The sequence below is a fragment of the Phocoena sinus genome, chromosome 6, assembly GCF_008692025.1.
Source record: "Phocoena sinus isolate mPhoSin1 chromosome 6, mPhoSin1.pri, whole genome shotgun sequence".
Lineage (NCBI taxonomy): Eukaryota > Metazoa > Chordata > Mammalia > Artiodactyla > Phocoenidae > Phocoena > Phocoena sinus.
In genome coordinates, this window is record NC_045768.1 from 75,829,591 (window position 1) to 75,855,894 (window position 26,304).

The following is a 26,304-nucleotide window of genomic DNA, read 5'->3' on the forward strand; positions in this document are numbered from 1 at the left end:
CAGTCACAGGACAGATTCTCCCTTACAGCCCTCAGAAGGAACCAACCCTACTAACACCTTGGTCTCAGATGTCTAGACTCCAGAACTGTGAGTCAGCAAATTTCTGTTGTTTAAGCCACTCAGTTTGTGGTACTTCTTTATGGCAGCTCCAGCAAACAAACACTACATAAACTCTTTGAATTCTTGGGAAGAGATTATGGAAACTAAAATTGAATGTGTCCTCACTGTATATCATCAGTTGAGGCTGTAGTTATCATTTCCATGAATGTAAATATTCTATTACTCAATAGAGTAAAAACTTATCTTTAAAAAGAGTGTATGTTTACTTTCTATATATTAAAATATATTTTATGCCTTTGAAGAATGCCCTAAGAAGGGTCCATTGCTAATACCAAGGATGTCATTAGATATACTTTCTAATCTATGATTTTATTTTATTTCCTGTTTCTTGACCATGTCTGGATTATAAGCCCCTTCCATTTCGGTGTCTTCTCCAACAAGAGCACTGGACCAGGAGTAAGAAGAAATATATCTGGGTCTTAGCTCCATCACTTACTACCTATGTGCTCATGAGCAAATCATCTCTCTAACCCTGAATTTCCTCATCTGGAAAAATAAGTAAATTAGATATCATACCAAGTAGATATTCGAGGCATTTACTGGGTTGAATTTATTTCCTGAATTTATTTACTTCATAAAGAATTTATTTACTTTCTATACAGATAAATTTTTTTCATGCCTAAAGGGATTAGCGCTGGTGAGATTTTCATATACACAGCTTTTTAAGAGGCATAACACACCAGTACCCTACTAGGAAAGTAAATACAAGTAGAAATACAAGTATTACTTTCCTTAAATCTAAATAGTAAGTTTACACATGACATAAAATAAAGTAAATGATTTGTTATATCATTGTAATTTTGTAAAACCAAGAACAATGAACTCTGCTTCATCGGAATGGTTAGGGAACTGAGGTTCTTTTTAACAGACTCTCAAACTAAACAGAAGTTACCATTTCATTCAGGATTGCTAATTTTCAAAGAACTAGAATCTTTCAATAAAATATAAGAAAGTTCTTTTGAACAGAATGTAATCTCTTTTCTCTCTTTGTGGGACTGTCAAGAATTTATAGTGCCCTCTGGGTTAAGTGAGAACCTTGATTATCAATGTGTACTTTTGTGTATCATTTTGAGTATCTGAGCTTCTTTTCCCCAGGTCCAGATCCTTTTTATTTATATTATTATTTTTTATTTATGTAAAGTTTTTTTAGCTTCTAGATAAATAGAAATATTGAAGTAAGGGTATTTTATTAACATGGTGACTCATATAGTAAAAGAGAAATATCTGCTGATATTAAAATGTTGGGTTTAAAACCAGATCCTTCATTCACAACTTAATAGAAGAGGCAAGGGAAGACTGCATGGAATCTGGCCAGGTTGAAGTTGTTTAATTAGGTTGCTATTTAAAAACTGCCACTTAACCTAAGTCTTAAGGAGGTTGCTAATTAATAGCTATCCAAAGATTCAGGATAACAGGGTGGATGCATTAGGACAGAGGGACAAGAACATTGAGGCTGCTAAGTAAAGAGTGGAAAAACTGATTTACAGTGGGGTCTGGAAGTTTAACACTTCAAAGCTGAACAGTGCTGTGTAATAAGGAGGTCCAAAGGGCCTGGCTTCAGATTGCTAAATTAGATTAGAGGGGAAGAAGAACATTGGCATTGGGATGTAAATTAAGTAAAATGAGAGACCATGATGTGTTGTCTGGGGCCAATGAAGCTCCCTAGGATGTGTAAGACTTGGAAATGAGAGGAACTGTGGGAAAGTGGTACCTTGGTCTTTCGTGAATGAGGCTGGTGTAGAGAATGACAAAGATGATGATGGTGGGTAGGGTGGTAGAGAGTGGTATTGTTAAATGGCATAAACCTGGGAGGATAGGTGGTTTTGAGAGCACAAAAGTCAAGATATTGAAGAGCAAGAATGCCAACCACACCTCAAGGCACTGATATACACTGGGGTACATGAGATATAGGAGTAGGGGTTCTAGAAGGCTGCAGGGAAGAACCAGATCTTGGTGAGAAGTTGTACTCATACTGAATCTAGATGTTGTATTTATAATTTAACATTATAATATAAGCATTCTGACACACTTAATTTTAATATCTGTATAATATTCAATTCAGTGAATATTTATTACTTTTTTGGGTCATTTACCTTATCGTTGGTTAGGTTGTTTCCGGTTTTCCTTATTACACACAGTAAAGTAATGAGCATATTTATGGCTAAATTTTTTTCAGCATTTATAATGATTTCATTTAGATCGTTTCCTAAATGAGGAATTTCTACCTTAAAGCATATGAACATTTCCAGGCTCTTGATACTCACTCTTCCACACTCATCTTGGATTTTCCCAGCCCCAGCCGTGGAACCAACCATCATCTCTAAGAATTCCTGGTTCCTTTCAGGGGACAATAGTATCCACATGCCAAGATCTGGACACTAGATGTGTTCATTGAATCAGAACACCACTGTGGTCAGGTCTTCTCAGTGGACAGAGACAGGAATACAGTGTATGTACAAGTGTATATGTGTATGTAATATACGCATATATATACGTACATATATTTACATCTATATTTATTTCTATATCTATCTATAGCAAAAACATGGGGTTCAAACAGTTACTTTAATTTCAGACCAACAACTGTTTACACATTTATAGCCCCCTTCTTTGATGGTGAGAAACCTGGCTTCCATTATACTTAATGGAGTATATTTACTTGTTTGATTAACTTCTCCCTCCTCCCCGTGGTAGAGAATCAACCTTCCATTGCTGCTACCTCCCTCCCGCTGCCTAGATGCCCTTCACAACCCACACAGGCTCTGACACCCTCTGCCAGGCTGCTCTCCCAGATAGATGACGTCCTCACCCCACTGGCCTCTGCCACCTCATGGTAGGCAGCCCTCCTACATAGATGCCCGCCTCATTTCACCTGGGCTCTAATACACCATGCCAGGCTACCTCCCACCTCACCCCTGCATGGATTCCCTCCCGATCCTGATTCGGTTCCAGTATTCCATACCGAGCATCCCTCCTCCTACTCAGATGCCCTTCTCATCCTGCTTGAGCTCTGACACCCCATTCTGGGCCACATGGCTCCCTCCACCCCACCCTGGCACATATCCTACTGTGAGTGACCCTACCTAAGGCTTTGGGATAGTAATTTTCAGGAAGGTGAAGGGGGAAGTGACAATGTACCTACTTTCAAATTTAGTCGACTCAGAAACATTCAGAACTTCTGAACACTGTTGTCTTTTTCTTTCTTCTCAATGGTCACCCTTGTCCCAAATCCTGCTCTAATTCCTGCCTCTCCAATCTTATATCTTCTCATTCAACTTGAAGTGATGATCCATGTTCATATCTTCAAAAGGGAAACTTACACAGTAAAAAAGATTAAAGACACCAGAATAGGGTTTCCCTGGTGGTGCAGTGGTTGAGAACCCACCTGCCAATGCAGGGAACACGGGTTCGAGCCCTTGTTCAGGAAGATCCCACATGCCACGGAGCAACTAAGACCATGTGCCACAACTACTGAGCCTCCGCTCTAGAGCCCACAAGCCACAACTACTAAAGCCCATGAGTCACAACTATGGAAGCCGTGCGTCTAGAGCCTATACTCTGCAACAAGAGAAACCACCGCAATGAGAAGCCCGCGCACTGCAACAAAGACCCAACACAGCCAAAAATAAATAAATAAAGACACCAGAATGAATGAAAACTTGGGGGCCTCTAAACATACACTGAAGTTAAATGATCTGCCCTCCACAAAAGTGAGAATGTGAAGTTCACCTTCAAATGCAACGGGAATTTGAGCAGTGACCAAGCCTGACTCAGTGAACAAGTTACCATGATATTTACACTTATTTTATGTGAACTTCAGTGCATCTTATCCCAGAAAGGATTTTAGGAAGTTTATAAGAGGTACAGAAAATAACGGCATAACATAAAAATAATAAAATATGGGGTGGGGGAGATAGAAAAGCAAGTTCAGGGACTCAGTTAAGCAGAAATCAGCTTTAAAAGGCAACTGTAAAGTCCCATGACCATGTTCAAGGTTGGCATAGAATTGGGTCTATCCTTCATAGAGAGAGATAATACAAAAAAGAGAATCTTGTCAGTTATATGACCCATGGTGTTGAGAGAAATAAGAAACTATTTCTCAGAGAGTGGACCCCTATTCTTGGTGTTGGAATCAGATAGGCTCATTTTCTGTGTGATCTGGCCCCTGTTTACCTCTCCAGCTGTGTCTGTGCCACCCACCAACTCCCTCCCGGGGCCCCAGGCACCCTAGTGTTCCTTCAGTGCTTCAAAGAACCTGTTCCTGCCCGAGGGTCTTTTTCCATCGGGGCTTTTTGCTTGGAGGGCTCTTTTCCTTCTATTTGCTTGGCTGGCTCCAGATAAGCCTTTGTCGGTTGATTTGTTTGAAAATAATTTCTCCCATTCTGAGGGTTGTCTTTTTGCCTTGTTTATAGTTTCCTTTGCTGTCAAAAGCTTTTAAGTTTCATTAGGCCCCATTTACTTATTTTTGTTTTTATTTCCATTACTCAAGGAGGTGGGTCAAAAAAGATTTTACTGTGATTTATGTCAAAGAGTGTTCTGCCTATATTTTCCTCTAAGAGTTTTGTAGCGTCTGGTCTTACATTAAGGTCTTTAATCCATTTTGAGTTTATTTTTGTGTATGATGTTAAGGAGTGTTCTAATTTCATTCTTTTACATGTAGCTGTCCAGTTTTCCCAGCACCACTTATTGAAGAGACTGTCTTTTCTCCATTGTATATCCTTGCCTCCTTTATCAAAGATAAGGTGACCATGTATACGTGGGTTTATTTCTGGGGTTTCTATCCTGTTCCATTGATCTAATTTCTGTTTTTGTGCCAGTACCATACTATCTTGATTACTGTAGCTTTGTAGTATAGTCTGAAGTCAGGGAGCCTGATTCCTCCAACTTTGTTATTCTTTCTCAAGATTGTTTTGGCTTATTGGGGTCTTTTGTGTCTCCATACAAATTTTAAGATTTTTTGTTCTAGTTCTGTAAAAAATGCCATTGGTGATTTGATCAAGATTACATTGAATCTGTAGATTGCTTTGGGTAGTATAGTCATTTTGACAATATTGATTCTTCCAATCCAAGAACATGGTATATCTCTCCATCTGTTTCTGTCATCTTTGATTTCTTTCATCAGTGTCTTATAGTTTTCTGAGTACAGGTCTTTTACATCCATAGGTAGGTTTATTCCTAGGTATTTTATTCTTTTTGTTGCAGTGGTGAATGAGATTGTTTCCTTAATTTCTCTTTCTGATCTTTCATTGTTAGTGTATAGGAATGCAATAGATTTCTGTGCATTAATTTTGTATCCTGCAACTTTATCAAATTCACTGATTAGCTCTAGTAGTTTTATGGTGGCATATTTAGGATTCTCCATGTATAGTATCATGTCATCTGCAAACAGTGACAGTTTTACTTCTTCTTTTCCAATTTGTATTCCTATTATTTCCTTTTCTTCTCTGACTGCCATGGCTATGACTTCCAGAACTATGTTGAAAAACAGTCGTGAGAGTGGACATCCTTGTATTGTTCCTGATCTTAGAGGAAATGCTTTCAGTTTTTCACCATTGAGAATGATGTTTGCTGTGGGCTTGTCATATATGGCCTTTATTATGTTGTGGTAGGTTCCCTCTATGCCCACTTTCCGGAGAGTTTTTATCATAAATGGGTGTTGAATTTTGTCAAAAGCTTTTTCTGCATCTATTGAGATGATCATATGGTTTTTATTCTTCAATTTGTTAATACGGTGTATCACATTGATTGATTTGCATATATTGAAGGATCCTTGCCTCCCTGGGATAAATCCCACTTGATCATGGTGTATGATCCTTTTAATGTGTTGTTGGATTCTGTTTGCTAGTATTTTGCTGAGGATTTTTGCATCTATGTTCATCAGTGATATTGTTCTGTAACTTTCTTTTTTTGTAGTATCTTTGCCTGGTTTGGGTATCAGGGTGATGGTGGCCTTGTAGAATGAGCTTGTGAGTGTTCCTTCCTCTGCAATTTTTTGGAAGAGTTTGAAAAGGATGGGTGTTAACTCTTCTCTAAATGTTTGATAGAATTCACCTGTGAAGCCATCTGGTCCTGGGCATTTGTTTGTTGGAAGATTTTTAAACACAGTTTCAATTTCAGTGCTTGTGACTGGTCTGTTCATATTTTCTATTTCTTCCTGGTTCAGTCTCGGAAGGTTACACCTTTCTAAGAATTTGTCCATTTCTTCCAGGTTGTCCATTTTATTGGCATAGAATTGCTTGTAGTAGTCTCTTATGATGCTTTGTATTTCTGCGGTGTCCGTTGTAACTTCTCGTTTTCCATTTCTAATTTTATTGATTTGAGTCCTCTCCCTCTTTTTCTTGATGAATCTGGCTAAAGGTTTACCAATTATGTTTATCTTCTCAAAGAACCAGCTTTTAGTTTTATTGATCTTTGCTATTGCTTTCTTTGTTTCTATTTCATTTATTTCTGCTCTGATCTTTATGATTTCTTTCCTTCTGCTAACTTTGGGGTTTGTTGTTGTTGTTCTTCTTCTTTCTCTAGTTTCTTTAGATTTAAGGTTAGGTTATTCATTTGAGATTTTTCTTGTTTCTTGAGGTAGGATTGTATTGCCATAAACTTCCCTCTTAGAACTGCTTTTGCTGTGTCCCATAGGTTTTGGGTCATCATGCTTTCATTGTCATTTGTTTCTATTTTTTTTTTTTTTGATTTCTTTGATTTCTTCAGTGATCTCTTGGCTATTTAGTGGTGCACTGTTTAGCCTCCATGTATTTGTGTTTTTTACGGTTTTTTTCCTGTAATTGATTTCAAATCTCATAGCATTGGGGTCAGAAAAGATGCTTGATACAACTTCAATTTTGTTAAATTTACCGAGGTTTGATTTGTGACCCAAGATGTGATCTACCCTGGAGAATGTTCCATGTGCACTTGAGAAGAAAGTGTAATCTGCTGTTTTCAGATGGAATGTCCTATAAATATCAATTAAATCTATCTGGTCTCTTGTGTCATTTAAAGCTTGTGTTTCCTTATTTTCTGTCTGGATGATCTGCCCATTGGTGTAAGTGAGGTGTTAAAGTCCCACACTATTATTGTGTTACTCTTGATTTCCGCTTTTATAGCTGTTGCCTTATGTATTGAGGTGCTCCTATGTTGGGTGCATATATATTTATAATTGTTATATCTTCTTCTTGGATTGATTCCTTGATCATTATAGAGTGTCCTTCCATGTCTCTTGTAATATTCTTTATTTTAAAATCTATTTTATCTGCTATAAGTATTGCTACTCCAACTTTCTTTTGATTTCTATTTGCATGGAATATCTTTTTCCATCTCCTCACTTTCAGTCTGTATGTGTCCCTAGGTCTGAAGTGGGTCTCTTGTAGATAGCAAATATGTGGGTCTTGTTTTTGTATCCATTCAGCGAGCCTGTGTCTTTTGGTTGGAGCATTTAATCCATTCACATTTAAGGTAATTATCAATATGTATGTTCCTATTACCATTTTCTTAATTGCTTTGGGTTTTTGTAGGTCCTTTTCTTCTCTTGTGTTTCCCACTTAGAGAAGTTCCTTTAGCATTTGTTGTAGAGCTGCTTTGGTGGTGCTGAATTCTCTTAGGTTTTGCTTATTTGTAAAGCTTTTTATTTTTCCATCAAATCTGAATGAGACCCTTGCTGGGTAGAGTAATCTTGGTTGTAGTTTCTTCCCTTTCATCACTTTAAATATATCATGCCACTCCCTTCTGGCTTGTAGAGTTTCTGCTGAGAAATCAGCTGTTAACCTTATGGGAATTCCTCTTTATGTTATTTGCTGTTTTTCCCTTGTTGGTTTTAATAATTTTTCTTTGTCTTTAATTTTTGTCAATTTGATTACTATGTGTCTTGGCATGCTTCTCCTTGGGTTTATCCTGTTTGAGACTTTCTGTGCTTCCTGGACTTGGGTGGCTATTTCCTTTCTCACGTTAGGAAAGTTTTTGACTATAATCTCTTCAAATATTTTTCAGGTCCTTTCTCTCTCTCTTCTCCTTCTGGGACCCCTATAATGCAAATGTTGGTGCATTTAATGTTGTCCCAAATGTCTCTTAGGCTGTCTTCATTTCTTTTCATTCCTTTTTCTTTATTCTGTTCCATGGCAGTGACTCCCACCATTCTGTATTCCAGGTCACTTATCCATTCTTCTGCCTCAGTTATTCTGCTATTGATTCCTTCTAGTGTATTTTTCATTTCAGTTATTGTATTGTTCATCTCTCTTTGTTTGTTCTTTAATTCTTCTAGGTCTTTGTCAAACATTTCTTGCATCTTTTCAATCTTTGCCTCCATTCTTTTTCTGAGGCTCTGGATCATCTTCACTATCATTATTCTGAATTCTTTTTCTGGAAGGTTGCCTATCTCCACTTCATTTAGTTTTTTTTTCTGGGGTTTTATATTGTCCCTTCATCTGGTACATAGCCCTCTGCCTTTTCATTTTGTCTATCTTTCCGTGAATGTGGTTTTAATTCCACAGTCTGCAGGACTGTAGTTCTTCTTGCTTCTGCTGTCTGCCCTCTGGTGGATGAGGCTATCTAAGAGGCTTGTGCATGCTTCCTGATAGGAGGAACTGGTGGTGGGTAGAGCTGGGTGTTGCTCTTGTGGGCAGAGCTCAGTAAAACTTTAATCCACTTGTCTGCTGATGGGTGGGGCTGAGTTCCATTCCCTGTTGGTTGTTTGGCCTGAGGTGACTCAGCACTGGAGGCTAGAGGCTCTTTGGTGGGGCTAATGGTGGACTCCAGGAGGGCTCATGCCAAGGAGTACTTCCCAGAACTTCTGCTGCCAGTTTCCTTGTCTCCATGGTGAGCCACAGCCATCCCCTGACTCTGCAGGAGACCCTCCAACACTAGCAGGTAGGTCTGGTTCAGTCTCCCCTGGGGTCACTGCTCCTTCCCCTGTGTCCCGATGTGCACACTACTTTGTGTGTGCCCTCCAAGAGTGGAGTCTCTGTTTCTCCCAGTCCTGTTGAAGTCCTGCAATCAAATCCCACTTGCCTTCAAAGTCTGATTCTCTGGGGATTCCTCCTCCCGTTGCTGGACCCCAGTTTGGGAACCCTGACGTGGGGCTCAGAACCTTCACTCCAGTGGGTGGACTTCTGTGGTATAATTGTTCTCCAGTTCGTGAGTCACCCACCCAGCAGTTATGGGATTTGATTTTATTGTGATTGCGTCCCTCCTGCTGTCTCATTGTGGCTTCTCCTTTGTCTTTGGATGTGGGGCATCTTTTTTGGTGAGTTCCAGTGTCTTCCTGTCATGATTATTCAGCAGTTAGTTGTGATTCCGGTTCTCTCGCAAGAGGGAGTGAGCACACGTGCTTCTACTCCACCATCTTGAACCAAATCAGGTTCTCCTGTTCTTATATAGTGCCTTGAGCTTACCCTTGGAGGATTCATCCTGATCATAAGGAGCTATTTGCATGCAAATAATATTTCCTGATAGTCTCCCCTTGCTAGAACATAAGCTCTGTGAGACTCAGTGTATCTTATTTACTGCTGTATCCGCAGACCCTTGCACATAGTAGGTGCTAAAATAAATGCTGAAAGAAAACTTCTGTGAGGCTCATTAATGAATTTCATAGGACTGTTTCTTATAACAACCCATTTTGTAAGCTGAAGGACTGAGTGATTTGGAGACTAAGTTGGGGATATTGGCAGAAGGCCATCCTAATAAAAACTCATGGAGAACGTGCTACAGGCCCGGTAGGATTGTGCTGCCCTGTCCTTTGTCCAATGGAACAAAGAGAGCCTGGAAATGGACCCTGGTGCGTGGTTCTTACAGACCTGCCCACTCTGCTTCCTAGGGTTGTCCTTCCGTACAGTAAGGGCATCAGGCAGGAGAGGTGAGGCAGCACAAAACTGCAGGTGTACAGCTTATTGTTTACATGGACAGTATCCTGCACAATAGGTCTGCAGAACCTAAGCCATCCCGAGAACATCAACTTTTTAATACATAAGTGAAATTCTTTCCCTTAAGGTCTGATCCTCTATCTGTTACACAAACTCCTCCCAAACTCCTCCCTGACACTTTTGCTCTGCACCGAATTACTGTTTACTTTGTATGCATGCGTCTTTCCACATCATAATAACATTTTAGTGGAAGGAGGTCCCATTGTCAGGGCAACCAAGGGGAGCACTTGCTCAATTCAGGCTCTACTGTGACTTAGATTCCTGCCTGCTCTTGGCTCACCTCACTTGTGTGGTTGCAAGGAGGTCAATATTCTGCAGTTTCCTGTTCTTTTCTCCTGTGTCCTGATGACAAACACTCATGCCTCTGAATTAATTTACTTTATAACTCCTACTAACGTTAATGCATTCCCTTCCTCCAGAGGAATACTGCAGTATAGTGTGCCAGCTGCCTCCAGGAAAGCCTGGCCAACACTTACCTTGTCCTGGTTCCATTCCAGGAGCTCAGAATGAGCATCTATCTACTCACAAGCTGCCATATCCTTTCTCTGGTACCATGAAAAGGCCAATACCAGGAGAAATATATAGTGGTTAAGAGTCCTGGCATTGAGTCTGGTGATCTGGGTTCACATCTCTGCTCCTTCACTTACTATCAGTTGGACCTTGAGCAAAATATTTCATCTCTTTGAGACTCAGTTTTTTCATCAGTAAAGTGGGGGAAATGATGGCACTCACCTCATGGAGTTGTTATAATCATTGAATGAGATGTGGCATGTAAATCCCTTGGCACAGTGACTGGCACACAGTGAACAAAGCTTAGTTGTAAAGTCTAATGTCTTATTAGAAGTTTGTAAAGTAAGATGTGCCTTGAGAGAGGTCTCATAAAGAGACCACGAAAAGGGAATACAAAATACTACATAATACGATACAGTGTAAAACTTCCTCAAAATATTCTTTATCCAAATTTCTCCCCAACACTCCTTTAGTGTTTCCTAAAATAACTCTCTTCTTTATCATCCCACAAGCTGCATCCAGTCAGCCTTCCTCCACTCTTTAGTTTATTTCCCCTTCCACCTTCCCTCCCTCCCCTCAATTCATATCTATTTATTTTTTTGTAAGAAGTACCATGCCATTTCTTATTTAAATTAGTTTATCCCTCCCCATTCTGAGGTTATTTTTAAAATAAACTTTTTTGTCCTAGTTCTTTCACGATTCTTTTTTTCACACTTAAACCTATGGTCTAAAGCATAGATTGGTAAATATTCTGTAAAGAACAAACTGTAAATATGTAGGTGCTTTTACTAAACCTGTACCAGAGGTGCTATTTAGTGCAATAAGGCAAGAAAACAAAATAGAAAATGTAAGGATTGGAAAGAAAGAAACAAAACTGTCATTATTCACAGATGGCATGATGGTTTACTCAGAAAATTTAAGAGTCTACTCAGTATTAGAACTAATATGAAAATTTGACCCAGGCCTTAAGGGGATGGCGGTTTCACTCCTGTCTCTTGGAATATTAGCTCTGAAGCCCGGAGCTGCCACGTAAGGGGTACCTTACTGGAGACAACCCACGGTGAGGACCTGAGATTACATGCAGAAGGAGAGGGGCCTGGCTGAGCCCAGTCTTCTGGTCATCCCTGCAAAGCATCAGGCACCTGAGTGACACCATCTTGGCTCTACCCATCAGCCCAGTCACCAGCTGAACCTCATCAAGTGACTGCCATCAGTGGAGCAGAATTGCCCAGCTGGGCCCTGCCTTAGTCCATGACCCACAAAATCATGAGACAGGATAAGAGAGGTGTTGCTTTTACATCACTGTGTTGGTGTATTTAGTTATTCAGCAATAAGTAAAATTGGAACCTTAAATTCAAAGAGATCACTCTCCGAGCACAACCTTTTCTCCCGGCCACGCTCTAATTCAAATGCTCCCGCCCTCCTTGTTCTTCCACCCGATGGGACTCTCTCATTTCCTGTCCTCTCTGTTTCCTCTGTATCTGGCAGCCCTCTACCCTCTCAACTTCTTCAATATCCAGCTTAGATCCTATGAGTTTTATTCTGATCTAGGATTCAGTTCCAGGGATGGAGCCAATAATAGTTCCTCTGGAAACATTTAGACAGAAACCCAGACCCAGACTCTGGCTAGCATGCAAACTATCCTTTTTTAAAATAAACTTATTTATTTATTTATTTTTGACTGTGTTGGGTCTTCGTTGCTGTGCACAGGCTTTCTCTAGTTGTGGCAAGCGGGGGCTGCTCTTCATTGCGGTGCACCGGCTTCTCATCGTGGTGGCACCTCTTGTTGCAGAGCACGGGCTCTAGGCAGGCGGGCTTCAGTAGTTGTGGCACACGGGCTCAGTAGTTGTGGCTCGCGGGCTCTAGAGTGCAGGCTCAGTAATTGTGGCGCACGGGCTTAGTTGCTCTGCGGCATGTGAGATCTTCCCGGAGCAGGGCTCGAACCTGTATCCCCTGCATTGGCAGGCGGATTCTTAACCACTGCGCCACCAGGGAAGCCCCCCAAACTACCTTTATTGCTGCCTGTCTCCTACCTGAGATCACCTAGGGGTGTGGGTGGGGCGTACGGAGGCTCCTTAGCCATAGAGGAGGCTTGATTCCAGTTCTTGGTCCTCTAGGCAGGGGTGGGCTAGTGGCAGGGAAGGGAGGGTGAGGCAATCTCAGTAATCTTGAGGGCCTCAGGTAAAGGGAGCCATTTCTCACCTCTGGGGGTGGCCACAGCAGTTCTGTCCTTCAGGTCACATGGAGGCAGTGGTAGCAGGTAGGGTGGGCTGTGTGCTTGTCCCCAGGCTGTCCTGGAAGGCAGGCTCCCTGTACTTCTTCTTACAGACGGTCAGGCCGGCAGGATCACAGTCAGAGTGGCCAGGCATTGAAAGGTTGTGCTACCCAAACAATCAAGTGCCTCTAGGCATTCAGGTCTCGCCAGGAAAACGTGCCACCATCAGCACCAAACAAACTCACAAAAACAGCACGTGGCTATTTAAAACACCTGCGTTACAACCCCAGAGCATCAACCAGCATGCCGCTGCAGGTGTAGACGCTTTCACTACACTAGGGAAACCTGAAGGATGGGCTTTTATTCCCAGATCTACTCCTTCTCCTCTTTTGGTGTTGAAATGTCCTTCCTTCTATGAAATAAGGGTGAGGAGAGATGGTGAGGAGAGCATCCCTAAATCACTCTGTTGTTTCATATTAAACTTTCTAGGCCACGAAATCCAGAAAATGGAGGATGAGTGCAAGGGTTGTTGGCCATTCTTTCTAACTTGTGAGAAGACTGCCTCGGGGCCTCGCTAAAGAGTCTGGTTCCTGCTGGCGGTGGTGGGCTGCCAGGGAAGAGCACTGAGGGGTGGGGGGAAGGGGCACAGGTCTGGGATTTAGAAAGAGCAGCCTGGCTTCAGTTTGTGGGGAGTGGGAGGGGAGAGGGGATTTGGAGGCAAGGAGAGTGTCTCCTGGCTTTTGTAGAGTTTGGGGCACGAGGAAGGGGGAGCCTAGGGACAGGCAGAGGCCATGCCAGTGGAGGAAGAGGGGCCTCTGTGACTCTGAGGCTAATTTTCTTTAATTAATTGATTAATTAATTAATTTAGGCTGTGCTGCGCTGCATGCGGGATCTTAGTTCCCTGACCAGCCATCAAACCCGCGCCCCCTGCAGTGGAAGCACGGATTCTCAACCACTGGACAACCAGGGAAGTCCCTAATTTTCTAATAAGAGTTTGGTCAAATCTTTCCCCTAAGTTGCTGAATCTTATCTGCTGTTTTGTCTTTCCATAATCTCATTGAAATAAATCTCCCCTTCAGGACAATCTAAGAGTGGTAGAGAAAAGGGTACAGTTTGTTTTCCAATTTTTCTGAATAAAAACTTTCCTTTTCTGCGAGCCAGACTACATAGTCTGTTTTGGCAAGTTTTCCATTGGAAATAGCGGCTTTCTCCACTCTGTATTCACGGATCGGCTGTATTTGAACTCTAGCAGTTATCAGATGTCTCCTTCGTGTCCATAGATCTCTCCCAGCTGGCCTTAAGGCAAATCACATCTTAGTAGTTATCAGACACGATTGGTACAAGGATGGATGCTGAAGAAGCGCACATAAATGGGGAAAATTATTTCTTCTCTAAGGGCTTCTGAACCCAGGGATGGGAAAAAGCAAAGACAGATGAGGGCACCCAGCCCAAAGCAAAGGAGCTGAGGCTTCCATTCTCCTGCCCCAGTGAAATCTGCAAAATGACAGCATCTGTGAGCCCGTTACTAGGTTGACGAAGGGCCCTTGAGAGCGCTCAGCACTAGCAGGGAGGTGCTCGCCTGATGACTTGGGCTGAATTTCCCTATTTTCCAGTCTTGCCGGTTCCTTGGTATGTACTAGTCATCCCTGCAAGACTAAGTCTGATCAGAAAGGAAACCGGGGGACAATTGGAAGGTGTGAACCCCTCTGAATCAGAGGGGCGATTGTACCCCTGGCTGCTCTTCTGAAGCTGGCAGAGACTGGGCTTCCGAAGCCAGGTTTTCTTCCCCAGGCAGCTGGCTGAGCATCGCCAGCCGCCTGGGCATTAAGCCGCTTGTTTCCTCCCTTTGACCCGTCAGTTTGACGATCTTAACTTTCAGGGGCACTTTCATCAGATTCACCCTTTCTGTTCTGTGCAGCAGGCATTCATCTCACCTGTGTAACTTCCTCATCGCTGCTTCCCCAGATTCCTTTGGGCTTTTCAGGGGCGACTAATGTTTTGACTCTCACGGTGAAAGAAGCTTTGTCACCAGGGTAACAAGTGAACAAGGTAAAAAGGAGGAATAACTTTTTAAAGCTGAAGTGTGTGTGTTGAAGCGATGTAACCTAGTGATGAAGAGCAGGGGGTCTGGAGACAGACTGCCTGGTTTCAAATCCCAGCTCCACCACTAACTAGCTGCATGACCTTGAAAAAGATTCTTGCCCCTCAACCTCAGTTTCCTCATCTGTAAAATGGGAATAATAACAATAGTATCTACCGCAAGGACTGGAGTGAGGATTAATTCAGATAATCAGAGTAAAATGCTTGGCACGATGCCTGGCACTGGATGAGAGCAAGGCCTCATCCCAGCTCCCCAGCCACTGCACTCGGTCACCACATCTGCAACAGATTACGGATGGCTGTTGTTACCAATAGTTCCCTCAGGGAACAGTTTGTGAGAGGGGATGGGAGGAGATATGTCAAGTACCAAACACAGTGCTTGGCACAAAGTAGATTCTCAGTAAATTAATTCCTAGCCCTTCTTCCCCCCGAAATGTCCTCCTAACTCCCTTGAAAGCACTCAGCACACCCATGTGTTCTGTTCCTAGTCCTTTCCCACACGGTAACAGGAATCTATGAGCACCAGAGAATGTTCATGTAAAAATTCCCTTGTTTATTTTCTCTTCCTCTTGACAGTGGGTGAGGGGCTTGGGTACCTTCCCTTCACGTGTCGCTCCGAAGTCCTTTTTCAGTCACTTAGGAGAGAGAACGCAAATTTCAATGCAATGCCATGAGCCCAAGGACAGCACAATCTTTTTTCCTGAATGTTAACGTGGCAATAACTTACAGCTTACAGCTGCTAGGAACTTTCTGGACTTGCAATTGTATATTTCTTTTATTTCAAATCCATATGCTCACAGGGTTTTACTGAATTCAATGTCTAGATAATACCCTGTTAGTACTTAATACCAAAGCTACACCCGGTGTTATCTGCACAGCCTCAGGAAGCCCACGCTAAGGTTGGAGATGTGTTAAAAATTCTTCCTAGGAGTGTGAAACGGGGTTCACCTTTTGAAAGAATTTTCTTTAACTTCCTTGGTTCAATTATTGCTGAATCTAATGATTTACTATTAAAAAAATACTCCCACTACTCACTCCACTTTTGACAAATGCTGCCTCTATGTTTGGAGGTTGAATCATTTCACGGATAATATCCACGGAGCCCTAGGAACGGGAAGGTAAACGTCGTTCATCTCATCGCAGCATACTAATTTCATCCAGCCTTAAAACATAGGCCAGCATTATGTCCTGACATATTAAAGATCTCCCGGTGGAACCAGGAACTTGTAAACATTTATGCTCTGCACGACTCCTGGTGACCTCAAAGGAAGCTGCATAAGTCAGGTGGATGGAATGGAGGCTGCTTTTCAAATTCAGTGTTTCCTATTCACTTCTAAATTAGCCCATGGCATACATGCATAAGTAAATCCCTCAGCCGCTCTTTACTCTAGCCTCTCGGCTGTATATTTCTAGTAGTTCCTGTAACCACATATTTTACATTACGGCTGGAGAATTAATGCATTAATTTTTTTCATAGAGAATAAAAAGCAAAAATTAACTGTGATAGTTTCTCAAATTTCTTATTGTCAAAGCTAATCTTCTGCGTTGGGTGTTTCTGCTTATTAATTCTTTTTTTTAATTTATTTATTTTTGGCTGCGTTGGGTCTTTGTTGCTGCGCGCAGGCTTCCCTAGTTGCGGCGAGCGGGGGCTACTCTTCGTTGCAGTGCGCGGGCTTCTCACTGCGGTGGCTTCTCTTGTTGCGGAGCACGGGCTCTAGGCGCGCGGACTTCAGTAGTTGTGGCGCACCGGCCCAGTTGCCCTGTGGCACGTGGGATCTTCCCGGACCAGGGCTCAAACCGGCATCCCCGGCACTGGCAGGCAGATTCCCAACCACTGCGCCACCAGGGAAGTCCTGTTTATTAATTCTTAAAAGTCTTTTTGTTTTCCTCTAAGGATGAGTGAAATGCATGCTTTTATTCTTCCCATTTCACAGCAGGGAGCAAGACCTAGAAGTTTCTTATGTACCATTTCAATTGATCATAGGAACACCCTGCTCCCAACCTGGGTGATTCCTCCTGGACTTGTGTCCCCTGCCCACTCAGGGACCTCATCGTGGCCTCTGGTCTTGGCCTCACACCACTCAACACTCTGTGGACCAGTTATTCTGATCTTCTTGGTGGCCCCGTTAGATCTGTTGTCCCACCTAATCTCTGACTAAGGGTCCACTCTGTATTTGTGAATGAACATCTTGTGAATAGAAATGCTTTCTGACCACAGATGGACTGGTCACAGAAGCACTGCTACATTCACATTAACAAATGGCCAGGAGAGAAACTGCAGGCTGAACTGCTATATGACGTGGCCGCGGCATCTATAGAGAGGAAGACCATGTGAGAAGAGCCTGACGCCTCATGGTGGGTGGGGGGGGGGGTGACTCCTTTAGTGCAGAGTGTGGGCTCTGGAGCATCCCTGTGTGACATCACTTTCTTGCTTGTGACCTCAGGCAAATTACCTAGGTAACTCTGACTTTAAAATGGGGATACACATAGATAACCCACCTCGTGGTGGGTTATCTCATCATAACCCACCCCATCATGACCATTAAATGAGATAATCCAAGTAAAACGCTTAGCGTGTGCTAAGAGTATGCACTCAAATGTATACTTTTGGTGTTAGTAGCATCTAATATTATCATTATTATACATTGCTGTTAATTAATCTCTCTCTGATAGCAGATCTTAATTAGGCACTTGTCTTCCATGTGAATTCATTCATTCATTCATTCATTCATTCATCAAAGGTCTATTGAGCATCTACTATGTGCCAGACACCCTCTTCTAGGTGCTAGGTATACATCAACCAACAAAACGGAGATCCCTGATGACATGGAATTTATATTCTAGTTGGGGGAGACAGACAATACACAATAAACCTAGTAAATAAATTACACAACATAGATGCTATGGGAAAGAGAACATTTGCCCAGAGAAAGGGGGACTGTGAGTCTTGGTGGACAGGCGTGACCAGCAGAGGCCCCAGTGAGAAGGTGACATTCAAGCAAAGACTTGAGGCGAGAAGGAATTAGACATGAGGGTATTTGGGGCCAAAGCATCCAGCAGGGGAACGGCCAGCGCAGAGGCCGTAAGTGTGAATGTGACCAGCATGTGTGACGCCAGCAAGGAGTGGAGGGAGAGAGGGGAACTGAAGGCTTTTAATCCGAGGTTTTGAGCAAAGAAGGGACTATATTCTCATCCACAGACCGGGCAGGGGTGGGTGGCCCAGTTCCTCATGTCCAGCCAATGTTAACTTCTCCCACCAAACTTCATCCTGTCTAAAAGACCTCAGCATCTTTGCCCTAAGTGAAATAATTAGCCTTTAGATAAATAAACAAGTCACAATGTACGATTTTTCTAAATGCTGCTGCCTCTTACGGATGGATGTCAGCATGTAGTTTTTAGCAATACTAAATATATCATTGTAGAGACATTATATGCACAGTTATGGAGAAACAGTTATCCAAAATATTGTTTCTGGGTTAATAAACAGGATTCTGTTGATACTTTTGTACCTCTATGTTCTATATATTTCTTGAAAATGCTTACACTCTTATCCTTTGCTGATTTGGTTATAGGTGAGGTCACATCTCAGTTATATGATACAATTTCCTTTGGAGCAGTTATTCAACTTAATCTAGTATGCAGTAATATTTATAAGCTCAATCAAAGTTTAATTAGATTGAATTGGATGTCCTCATTTGGGTTTTCATTTATTAAGTACTGGAAATTTTTGTTTGTTTTTTTGTCCTCATTAAAACTCAGTTAGATGATGAATGCTGCATTAAAACAAGAAGTTTCCGTTAAAATAACGTGTTCTGTTAAAATCTACTTCACAATGAAATAGAAAAATCAGATAAAATATGTAATTGTTATAAATGACACTACGATTGCTTCCCAATGACAGTTCTTTATCATTTTGGTCAATGTAGCAATGAAGTCTGCTTGGAAGCAAAGTTGAAATTTAAGAATTTAGGATATTGAAAGATTGCATAGATTTAATGATCAGCTTAGCTTCCACGGGAAGCAAGCTTCTTATGGGAGTATCAAGTTTGCTGCTGTTGGGTGGAAGAACTGAAGGCATCTGGTTTGAATTTATTGTCTTCTAAGACAGTTTTCCATTTATTATCATTAATACAATGTAGGTTACTAGGGAGAATATAATAATACCAGGTATTCAATGTGTATGGGGATACATTTGAAAATTAAAATAGTGGTTTCCTCAGGGGCCTCTCTAGACATGGTAAAGCAGGGGCTGTGACCAGACATGCCTTAGGGGAGTGGCAAAAAATGTACATGAGTGAAGCATCCCAGTGTAAGAGGACAGTGGTACATTAGAGAGACAACTCCATCAAAATGGGTCAGCCACTTCTCAGCCGATTCCTGAAAACAAAAGCCTTGTGTGGCCAGATCTTCTGATTTTGTAAGAGAAGCCAGAAATTTTCATGTGTCAAATTTTCCGATTTTTAAACGTCGGTACTAGTTAAACAACAACAACAACTACAGTCTACATAGGTCCAACAAAACATGCCTGCAGGACAAATTCCGTCCATAGCCCGCCTCTCTGTCACTTCTTGGTACACATTTCAGACAGTGGAACTGAGAAACAGAGAAACCCTTATATGTGTGATTGAGTTCCAGAAATCTCGTTCCTCACTGCCCTGTGTCTAGAAATCACCTCGTCACAAACAGCTTTCGTCAGACATAGTATTCTATTGTTGCTATTAGGAACGGGGGCTACGTTTGGAGTCATTTACAATGATTACGCAGTGACTGTAAATGTACTAATATCAATAATATATAAGTATATAGAATGTACATGTTTCTGCTTTTCCAAATATGTTAATATTTTAATCTTACATCAGTGTCCAAAAATAATTATAAGCTACATAGGAACAAATCTAGGACCCCAGCTGCAGTTCAGAAATCTGAGGCGCAGAACAATTAAATATACTACCTAAGGTCATACAAATAAGGTAGTGGCAAGCCTGAGATTAAACCTCAGGTGTGTTTACTCTGGTTGATGAGTTTCTTCTATAATCTAGACTTATTACCTTTATATGCCAGGCTGTTACCAAACTTAATACTGAATCCTACTGCAAGAAAAAAGATGTACAACATTAACCTGTTGAGAAGCTACACAATATGCATGACACCCTCCCGGGAAAATCTGTAATAGAATAAAGGAACTTCTGCTAAAATACAAACATGTGCATGTGTTCTAAAATAAGTTTTGAATTAGTTTTTTGTAGAGTTAACCTTTCTTTTCATTGATTTGTTCCAGGATCACTGCAGGATGAAGAATATGCTTGTTAAAGAAATAAAACAAACACATAAAAAAGACAAGATAGAAGATGGTTATGTGTCTTTTATTTGTAACATTTGAATTCCTAAGCTCACATAAAACTGATTTCGTAAATATCCTTTAGTCTTATCTTGCATTTGAATTGTTTTTCATTGTTAGTCTGTTCTTAGAACCAAACCCTCAATTTAATCACAAATGGAACTAAAAATATGCTAAATCTTTTTTCTGATGCAATTAGAAAAGATACTGAAAAACTTTGAAATTAGAACATTAAAAGCTAGTAAAACAGCATAACTGTCAGATTAGAAATGGACTCTTCCCTCTAAAAGTTACTAAAATCCTTATTTATTCATTGAAAACTGGTTACCCAGAATTAATAACTGCCCAGAGGGAAACGACGTGTTATAAGTTTTTTTGTTGATACATTTTTAAAAGCAGGGAAAAAAACCCCATTAGTTCCAAAACACGCTTTGTTTCGCTAATTCTAGGAGAGAATCACCTATTTCATTAAGAACTAAAATGATCAAAGCACAAAGGACAACAGTATTAACCAAGTGACACATCAGACTCCTTTTAGTGATTTTGCCTTTGTACACATTCCTTGGTGGCTGTACTTTTCCTACGGGATTTCTTGTTCTCACAGTGTGATACCCATAGGGTGTGGAAGCGGTGTAAGGCTAGAGGCCACAGGAAGTGATGTGCTTCCATTAATGACCAGAATGACATAATCACCACAAAAAGAGAAGAGAAATTCTATCCACGTCCCCTAATGCTTGGCCAATTAAAGAGGAGATTAAAACAAAATAACTCAGTGTGATCTTACAGGGAACGCTAAAGGTAGGAAGGAAGGAAGCTAAAGAAGAAAAGCAAAATGGCGGAACAGAATATAGATAAGGATTTAGTGCGGGCAAATACAATAGAAAAGAACATTTATAAGTGTATAAAATCAAGTCAAGAGTTAGCAAAGACACAACATAGTTTGGAGACAGCATGCAGTAATTTCTTAATGTTCACTGCTAGTTACATCCATAATGCACAGTGACATGGAGAGCTTTGGGAAGGTTTCAGGCTGAAGTATAGCAATGTTAGCAGTGGGGCAACGAGACCTCCAAGAGAATTTCGCCATTGGGAGGTGATAAATGGAGGAAGGCTGAAAGACACCTGGTAACAGTCTTCAAATATTTAGTGGCCATGCAAATAAAGCTCTCATTTAGTATGTTTTTACTTATACAGTCTTTGGGTCTCAATGTGGGATACTAGAAAAGGTGAGCTGAAACGCACAGATAATAGTTTAACTCAAGTTGAATGGAAGGATTTCAGATTGAATCTGGTCTGTGGGTTATACCAGAGGATGCTGCAGAATTTCTGTGCCTGAAGACCGTTGAGAGGAGAATTGGTTTTTCACCTGGAATGTTACTGATGTGGTTTGGGAGGGTAGAAGGAATAGCTTAAGAAATCTCTCGAAGTTGCTTCCATTCATCCTGGCCCTCAGAAATGAGCAAACACCCCAGGAAGAGAAAATGAGAAATCTCAGAAGTAGAAACTGACTCCAGATGGGTATTTCTCAATGTTTTAAAATTGTCACCCTCCTAAAGAGCCTTTTTAGACATTTTATTCCTAATCATCTCCCTATCCCTACGGAAATTTAATACTACATATATACTTCATATCTGTATATGTACTATGGTCAGGCCATGACCCAGTGTAATATATAAGATTTCCTCCCCACCCAAATCAATTTTTGCACCCTTGGGCAATCACCATCAATGAAAATGCACGCTCTCTAAAATAAACCATCGGTCTGAATGGGAGGTCACTGAGGATGGGAGAAAAAAAAGTTATATATGTCTTAGCTCTGGCTTCAGGGACCGCACAAATTCTCATTAGTCAGCATACTGATGCATTACCTGCAGAGGGAAACTTTTTGTGTCCTCTTCTGTTAAATGGGAAAAGATGAATTCTCTGTCACTGCTATATCATCTAACTGCAATGGCTGTAATCTTTTGGAGATCCTGGACCTCTTTGTGAATACTAGGAAAGGAAAGCACATATGTACTATCTCACACTCTACAAAATGTATGCATACGGAATTTCAGATCTTTATAATGAATTATGGAACTTTATAATGAATGGATCAGGCAGATAACACCTCAACCCACTGATCAAGCTTAATATTTATCATAAAAAGAGACAACTAGACATTATATGCTTCCTGATATGATGCAAAAGGAAAGAAACACATCACTTACATAGTATTCTTGCTAAAAAATGTTTAACCTGAATCTAAAAATGAGGAAACAATCAGAAAAAAAAGCCAGATTGTGGAACATTCTACAAACAAACCAGCCAGAACTCTTTACTAATGTCAGTGTCATGAAAGACCCACATACGCACGCGCACGCACACACACACACACACGTACACACACACCTCACACATACATAAAAGAAGGACTCTAATCCATTAACTAAAGAGAATGACAACTACGGGTATATGGATGTCATTGTAAGCTTTCCTTTTTGAAATTTCCACTTTGACATTTCTCAAAAAAAAAAAAAAAAAAGAAAATCATGGATACATGTATTACTCAACTAAAAAAAAAAAAAATAGTGGGAAATGAGGGAGAGCGAGCCAGGTTAAGAGGAAGAAGCAAGATGTCAGTCTCAGACCCAGAGAGTAGGAGATGCCTGAAGAGCTGCCAGGAGCTCAGATCTCCATTTGCCAGGAGAGGTACTTAGCATGTAGTCAGGCCAAAGAGATAAAAGATCGTCCGTAATGATTTTCTTCAGAATTTGCCAAACAAAGTTCTACGGGAATAGGAACAGTCTGTAATTAAAACGTAAGAGTGGTTTGCCAGCACTTAACCCTAGCAGTGCCGATTAGCGCAGCGAGCAATACAACCAGGGGGAAATTGTTCCAAGAAGTTTTAAAAAACTCTGGATTTTTTTTTAATTGAATGGAAATTGCATATGCACAGTTAACAGAAAATAACCTTCAAAAGACTTCATAACAGAAGTCTTCAGAGTCCAGCATCCTACTTGATCAGGCATTATTGAAATACCGGAACTTAGTCAACTTTTTTTTTTTTTGCGGTACGCGGGCCTCTCACTGTTGTGGCCTCTCCCGTTGCGGAGCACAGGCTCCGGACGCGCAGGCTCAGCGGCCACGGCTCACGATCCCCAGCCGCTCCGCGGCATGTGGGATCTTCCCGGACCGGGGCACGAGCCCGCGTCCCCTGCATCGGCAGGAGGACTCTCAACCACTGCGCCACCAGGGAAGCCCAACTTAGTCAACTTTTTAATGCAAAACTCCTGTGTTTTCCATTGTGCAGAGCTTCAGAGTTCCTCCCAGGGCCTGGGCTCCATGCTGTCATTTCTCTGTCTCACTGCTCAACACTCCCACGTGGCACTAACTGCATCGTGCATGGGTCGGGAAGACGGGACAGTCAGATATCCTTTCAGCCAAAAATGATGCTGAGAAAAATCTTTGCCTATCTTGTCCTCTCGAAGTTACTTAGGAAGCAAAAAAACAAAAAGCAAAAAAGGTACGTTTGTTGTTGATCAGAGCACAACAATATGGAGAGAGGTAGCAGCACTTGGATTCCATGAGACAACTTTGACGAGATACAAAGCAAGGGTCGGTTTGCCGGGTTAGGTCAACACAGAATGCCACGGTGCCCAGACCGTTGACCCTTTCTCAGTTTGGACCAAGAAAGACTTCATGCCTTTCTAGGCTCTCGCAGCAGCTCCAAATGGTTTTTAACACATTACATGCAATGAAACAAAATCAGAGCTGTTGAGTTACTCTTTAATCAGTATTACATTGAAATGCCCCAATACATTCTTATCTACATCCCTCCACCAACTGCTATTTTGTCGAATTCAAATGCTCACTGGAAGTATCATCACCCCCTAGTCATAGGCTCTCAGGACCACCACGGTTTTGCGAATGAATCAGAGAAGGCAACATTGCTTCAGCTAAAAGTCACTTAGCTTTCAAAAGGCAGGATGTAGCACAGAATGATTCTGTCTACTGGGATAGAAACACTGGGAAGGCTGGGAGAAGGAAGTTGGCTCCAGCTCCACTGTTACCTTGGCAACTGTGGCGCCAGCATCCTCCGGGCAGAAATTAACTTTGTGCCATAATATCATAGGGCAGAGGAAGGGAGAGCGCAGAGGAAGAGGAAGAAAACATCGGCTAGATCTAGAAGCTCAGAGGGCCGTCTGGGACGATTACGAATCAGTGGGCGGGGCATTTGAGCTACAGGCACCAAATTACCCATTGTACTTTTGTTGGGTTTTTTTTTTCCACTGAAATTTCAGTATTGTTCGAAGATAGCCACCACACCCTTTAATAATGAACAAACACTGCACTAATTTGGCTGAGGGCATCTGCTGATCATTCTTGGTCATTTATAACTTCCTTTTATTTCTCTCTTCGGGGAAACAGGGAAAAAAAAATATCTTGAACGGAAGAGACAAGGAATGGTGTGGTTATAAAAAGCACATTCAGTTGAGGGTGAACTGGTAACTAGTTAGCCTTAGGCTAAAGACCAGTCTCTTCCCTGCAATGAAAGTGTGCAGACCCTATCTGGGGCAAGACAAGCCACCCCGTGGAGTGGTCCCTGGTCAAACTGCTTATGGGGGAAACTGCACTGATGCTGTGGCACGGGCCTCGGACCTCCCAGCCAAGACCACGGCATCAGGGCCAGAGCCTGCAGGGACCGCACAGGAAGGCTTGTTAGAGAAAAACTGGCTGTGCGTCCAGAGCTCCAAAATTCACTGGGTACTCAGAAAACACGTTACAGAAAAGGCAGCCGGCTGACGAGACAGGTAAGTGGAAAAGTACAGGTAAGTATCTCAGTCTCAAAACCTGAATTCCAGTAAAGCTTAGGTGGCAGGTCACAGGCAGAACTGCGACACGCATGTAAGTGCAGAGGCTTCCTTCCTCCAGGATGGGTGAGGGGCCGTCCTTCTCTCCTGGCCAGGTCCACAGGTCACGGCTAGCAGCGCTCAGACGGTTAAGGGCACACGAAGTGAGCGGGGAACATCTCTCAGGAGTCACCGCCGGTCTCCAGCTTGCCTGCTCCTGGAAGTAGGTGCACCTTTTCAGCCAGGGAGGTCTCCCTCCTGCCGGCCCGGGACTCCAGGAGGAAACAGCTTTTCCTCTTTCTTCCGTAGGGTAAGATGGGGCGTTAGTGACACATCCTGCTCGTCATCTCTTTCTGGAAAGCAGGGGGAGAAGGATGGTTAGGAGTAACTATAAGCAGAGCAATGACTTGTTGAAGGATTCTGAAAATACCCTGGCAACCTCTGGAGCCTTTAAACCAGAGCTTGCAAGCATGGCCCAGGAATAAGGCTCTGCATACAGATGTATTCCACTGGCTGCAGGCTTTTTTTTTTTTTTAATCAAAGCAATGTTTAAAAACCTCAGCTAACTTGCCAAAAATCCAGGTTGCTCTGTGTTTTGGAAAAATTGCAAGATCTGGAGCCACTGGGCAGCTGAGTTGAGAATTGCTGTCCTCTTCAGATGCAGAATACACTCTCCAGTTTGCCCCAGTCTCCACCACTCCCAGCAGTCTCCCCATCAGGAGTGAAGTATCACTTACTGGTTGATATGATCATTGGATTTAGACGGCTGTTGTCCTTACAGTAGAGCACAATTTCTCTTTACGTAAGTTTCAATCAAAGATGAGAAAATGAAGGATAGGTAAAAGTCAAGAAAAGTGGGAGGAAGGACATTTCTTAACAGAAATGAAGACTATTCCAATGTGTCTGACAGTCAACCATAACCAGCTGGCCTTTCTATAAATGCTCTTGTGGGCATTTATAGATCCCAAATGTGTCATCTGTTCTCCTTCTCTGGGTCTCTGCACAGGCGAGACCCTCGCCCGCGGCCTGCTCCTACCACGCCCGGCTCTCTTGGCTAATTGCCATTCATCTTCCCAACTCCAGCAAGATGACTCTGATCTGCCTGGGAGGCCTTCAGGCACTCCCGCCCCTACCACTGTGGATCAGCCACGCCCCCCACCTGTGCCCACCTGGAGGCCTGCGCGCAAGGAGCCAGTTTGTACACCTGTGTGTGTGTGTGTGTGTGTGCGTGCGCGTGCACACACATGGGCGACGGGCATGTGGGTTGGCTTTACTTGTGAGCTC

General features: G+C 42.2%; 1 protein-coding gene across 4 annotated transcripts in view; it reads right to left on the bottom strand.

Moving 5' to 3' along the window:
• The window catches only part of MOB3B (MOB kinase activator 3B), a 234,077-nt gene that overhangs the window by 3,319 nt on the left and 204,454 nt on the right, over nt 1-26,304 (bottom strand). For 2 of the 4 annotated variants that reach the window (XM_032636197.1, XM_032636198.1), the window contains exon 4: nt 23,936-25,373. The exons of 1 other annotated variant lie outside the window; for it this stretch is intronic. In XM_032636197.1, the coding sequence (XP_032492088.1) occupies nt 25,344-25,373 (30 nt within the window). In that variant the 3' untranslated portion in view covers nt 23,936-25,343. Of the gene's footprint in view, nt 1-20,194; nt 25,374-26,304 lie in introns of those variants that run through there. One more of the 4 variants, XM_032636196.1, reaches the window with a different exon arrangement.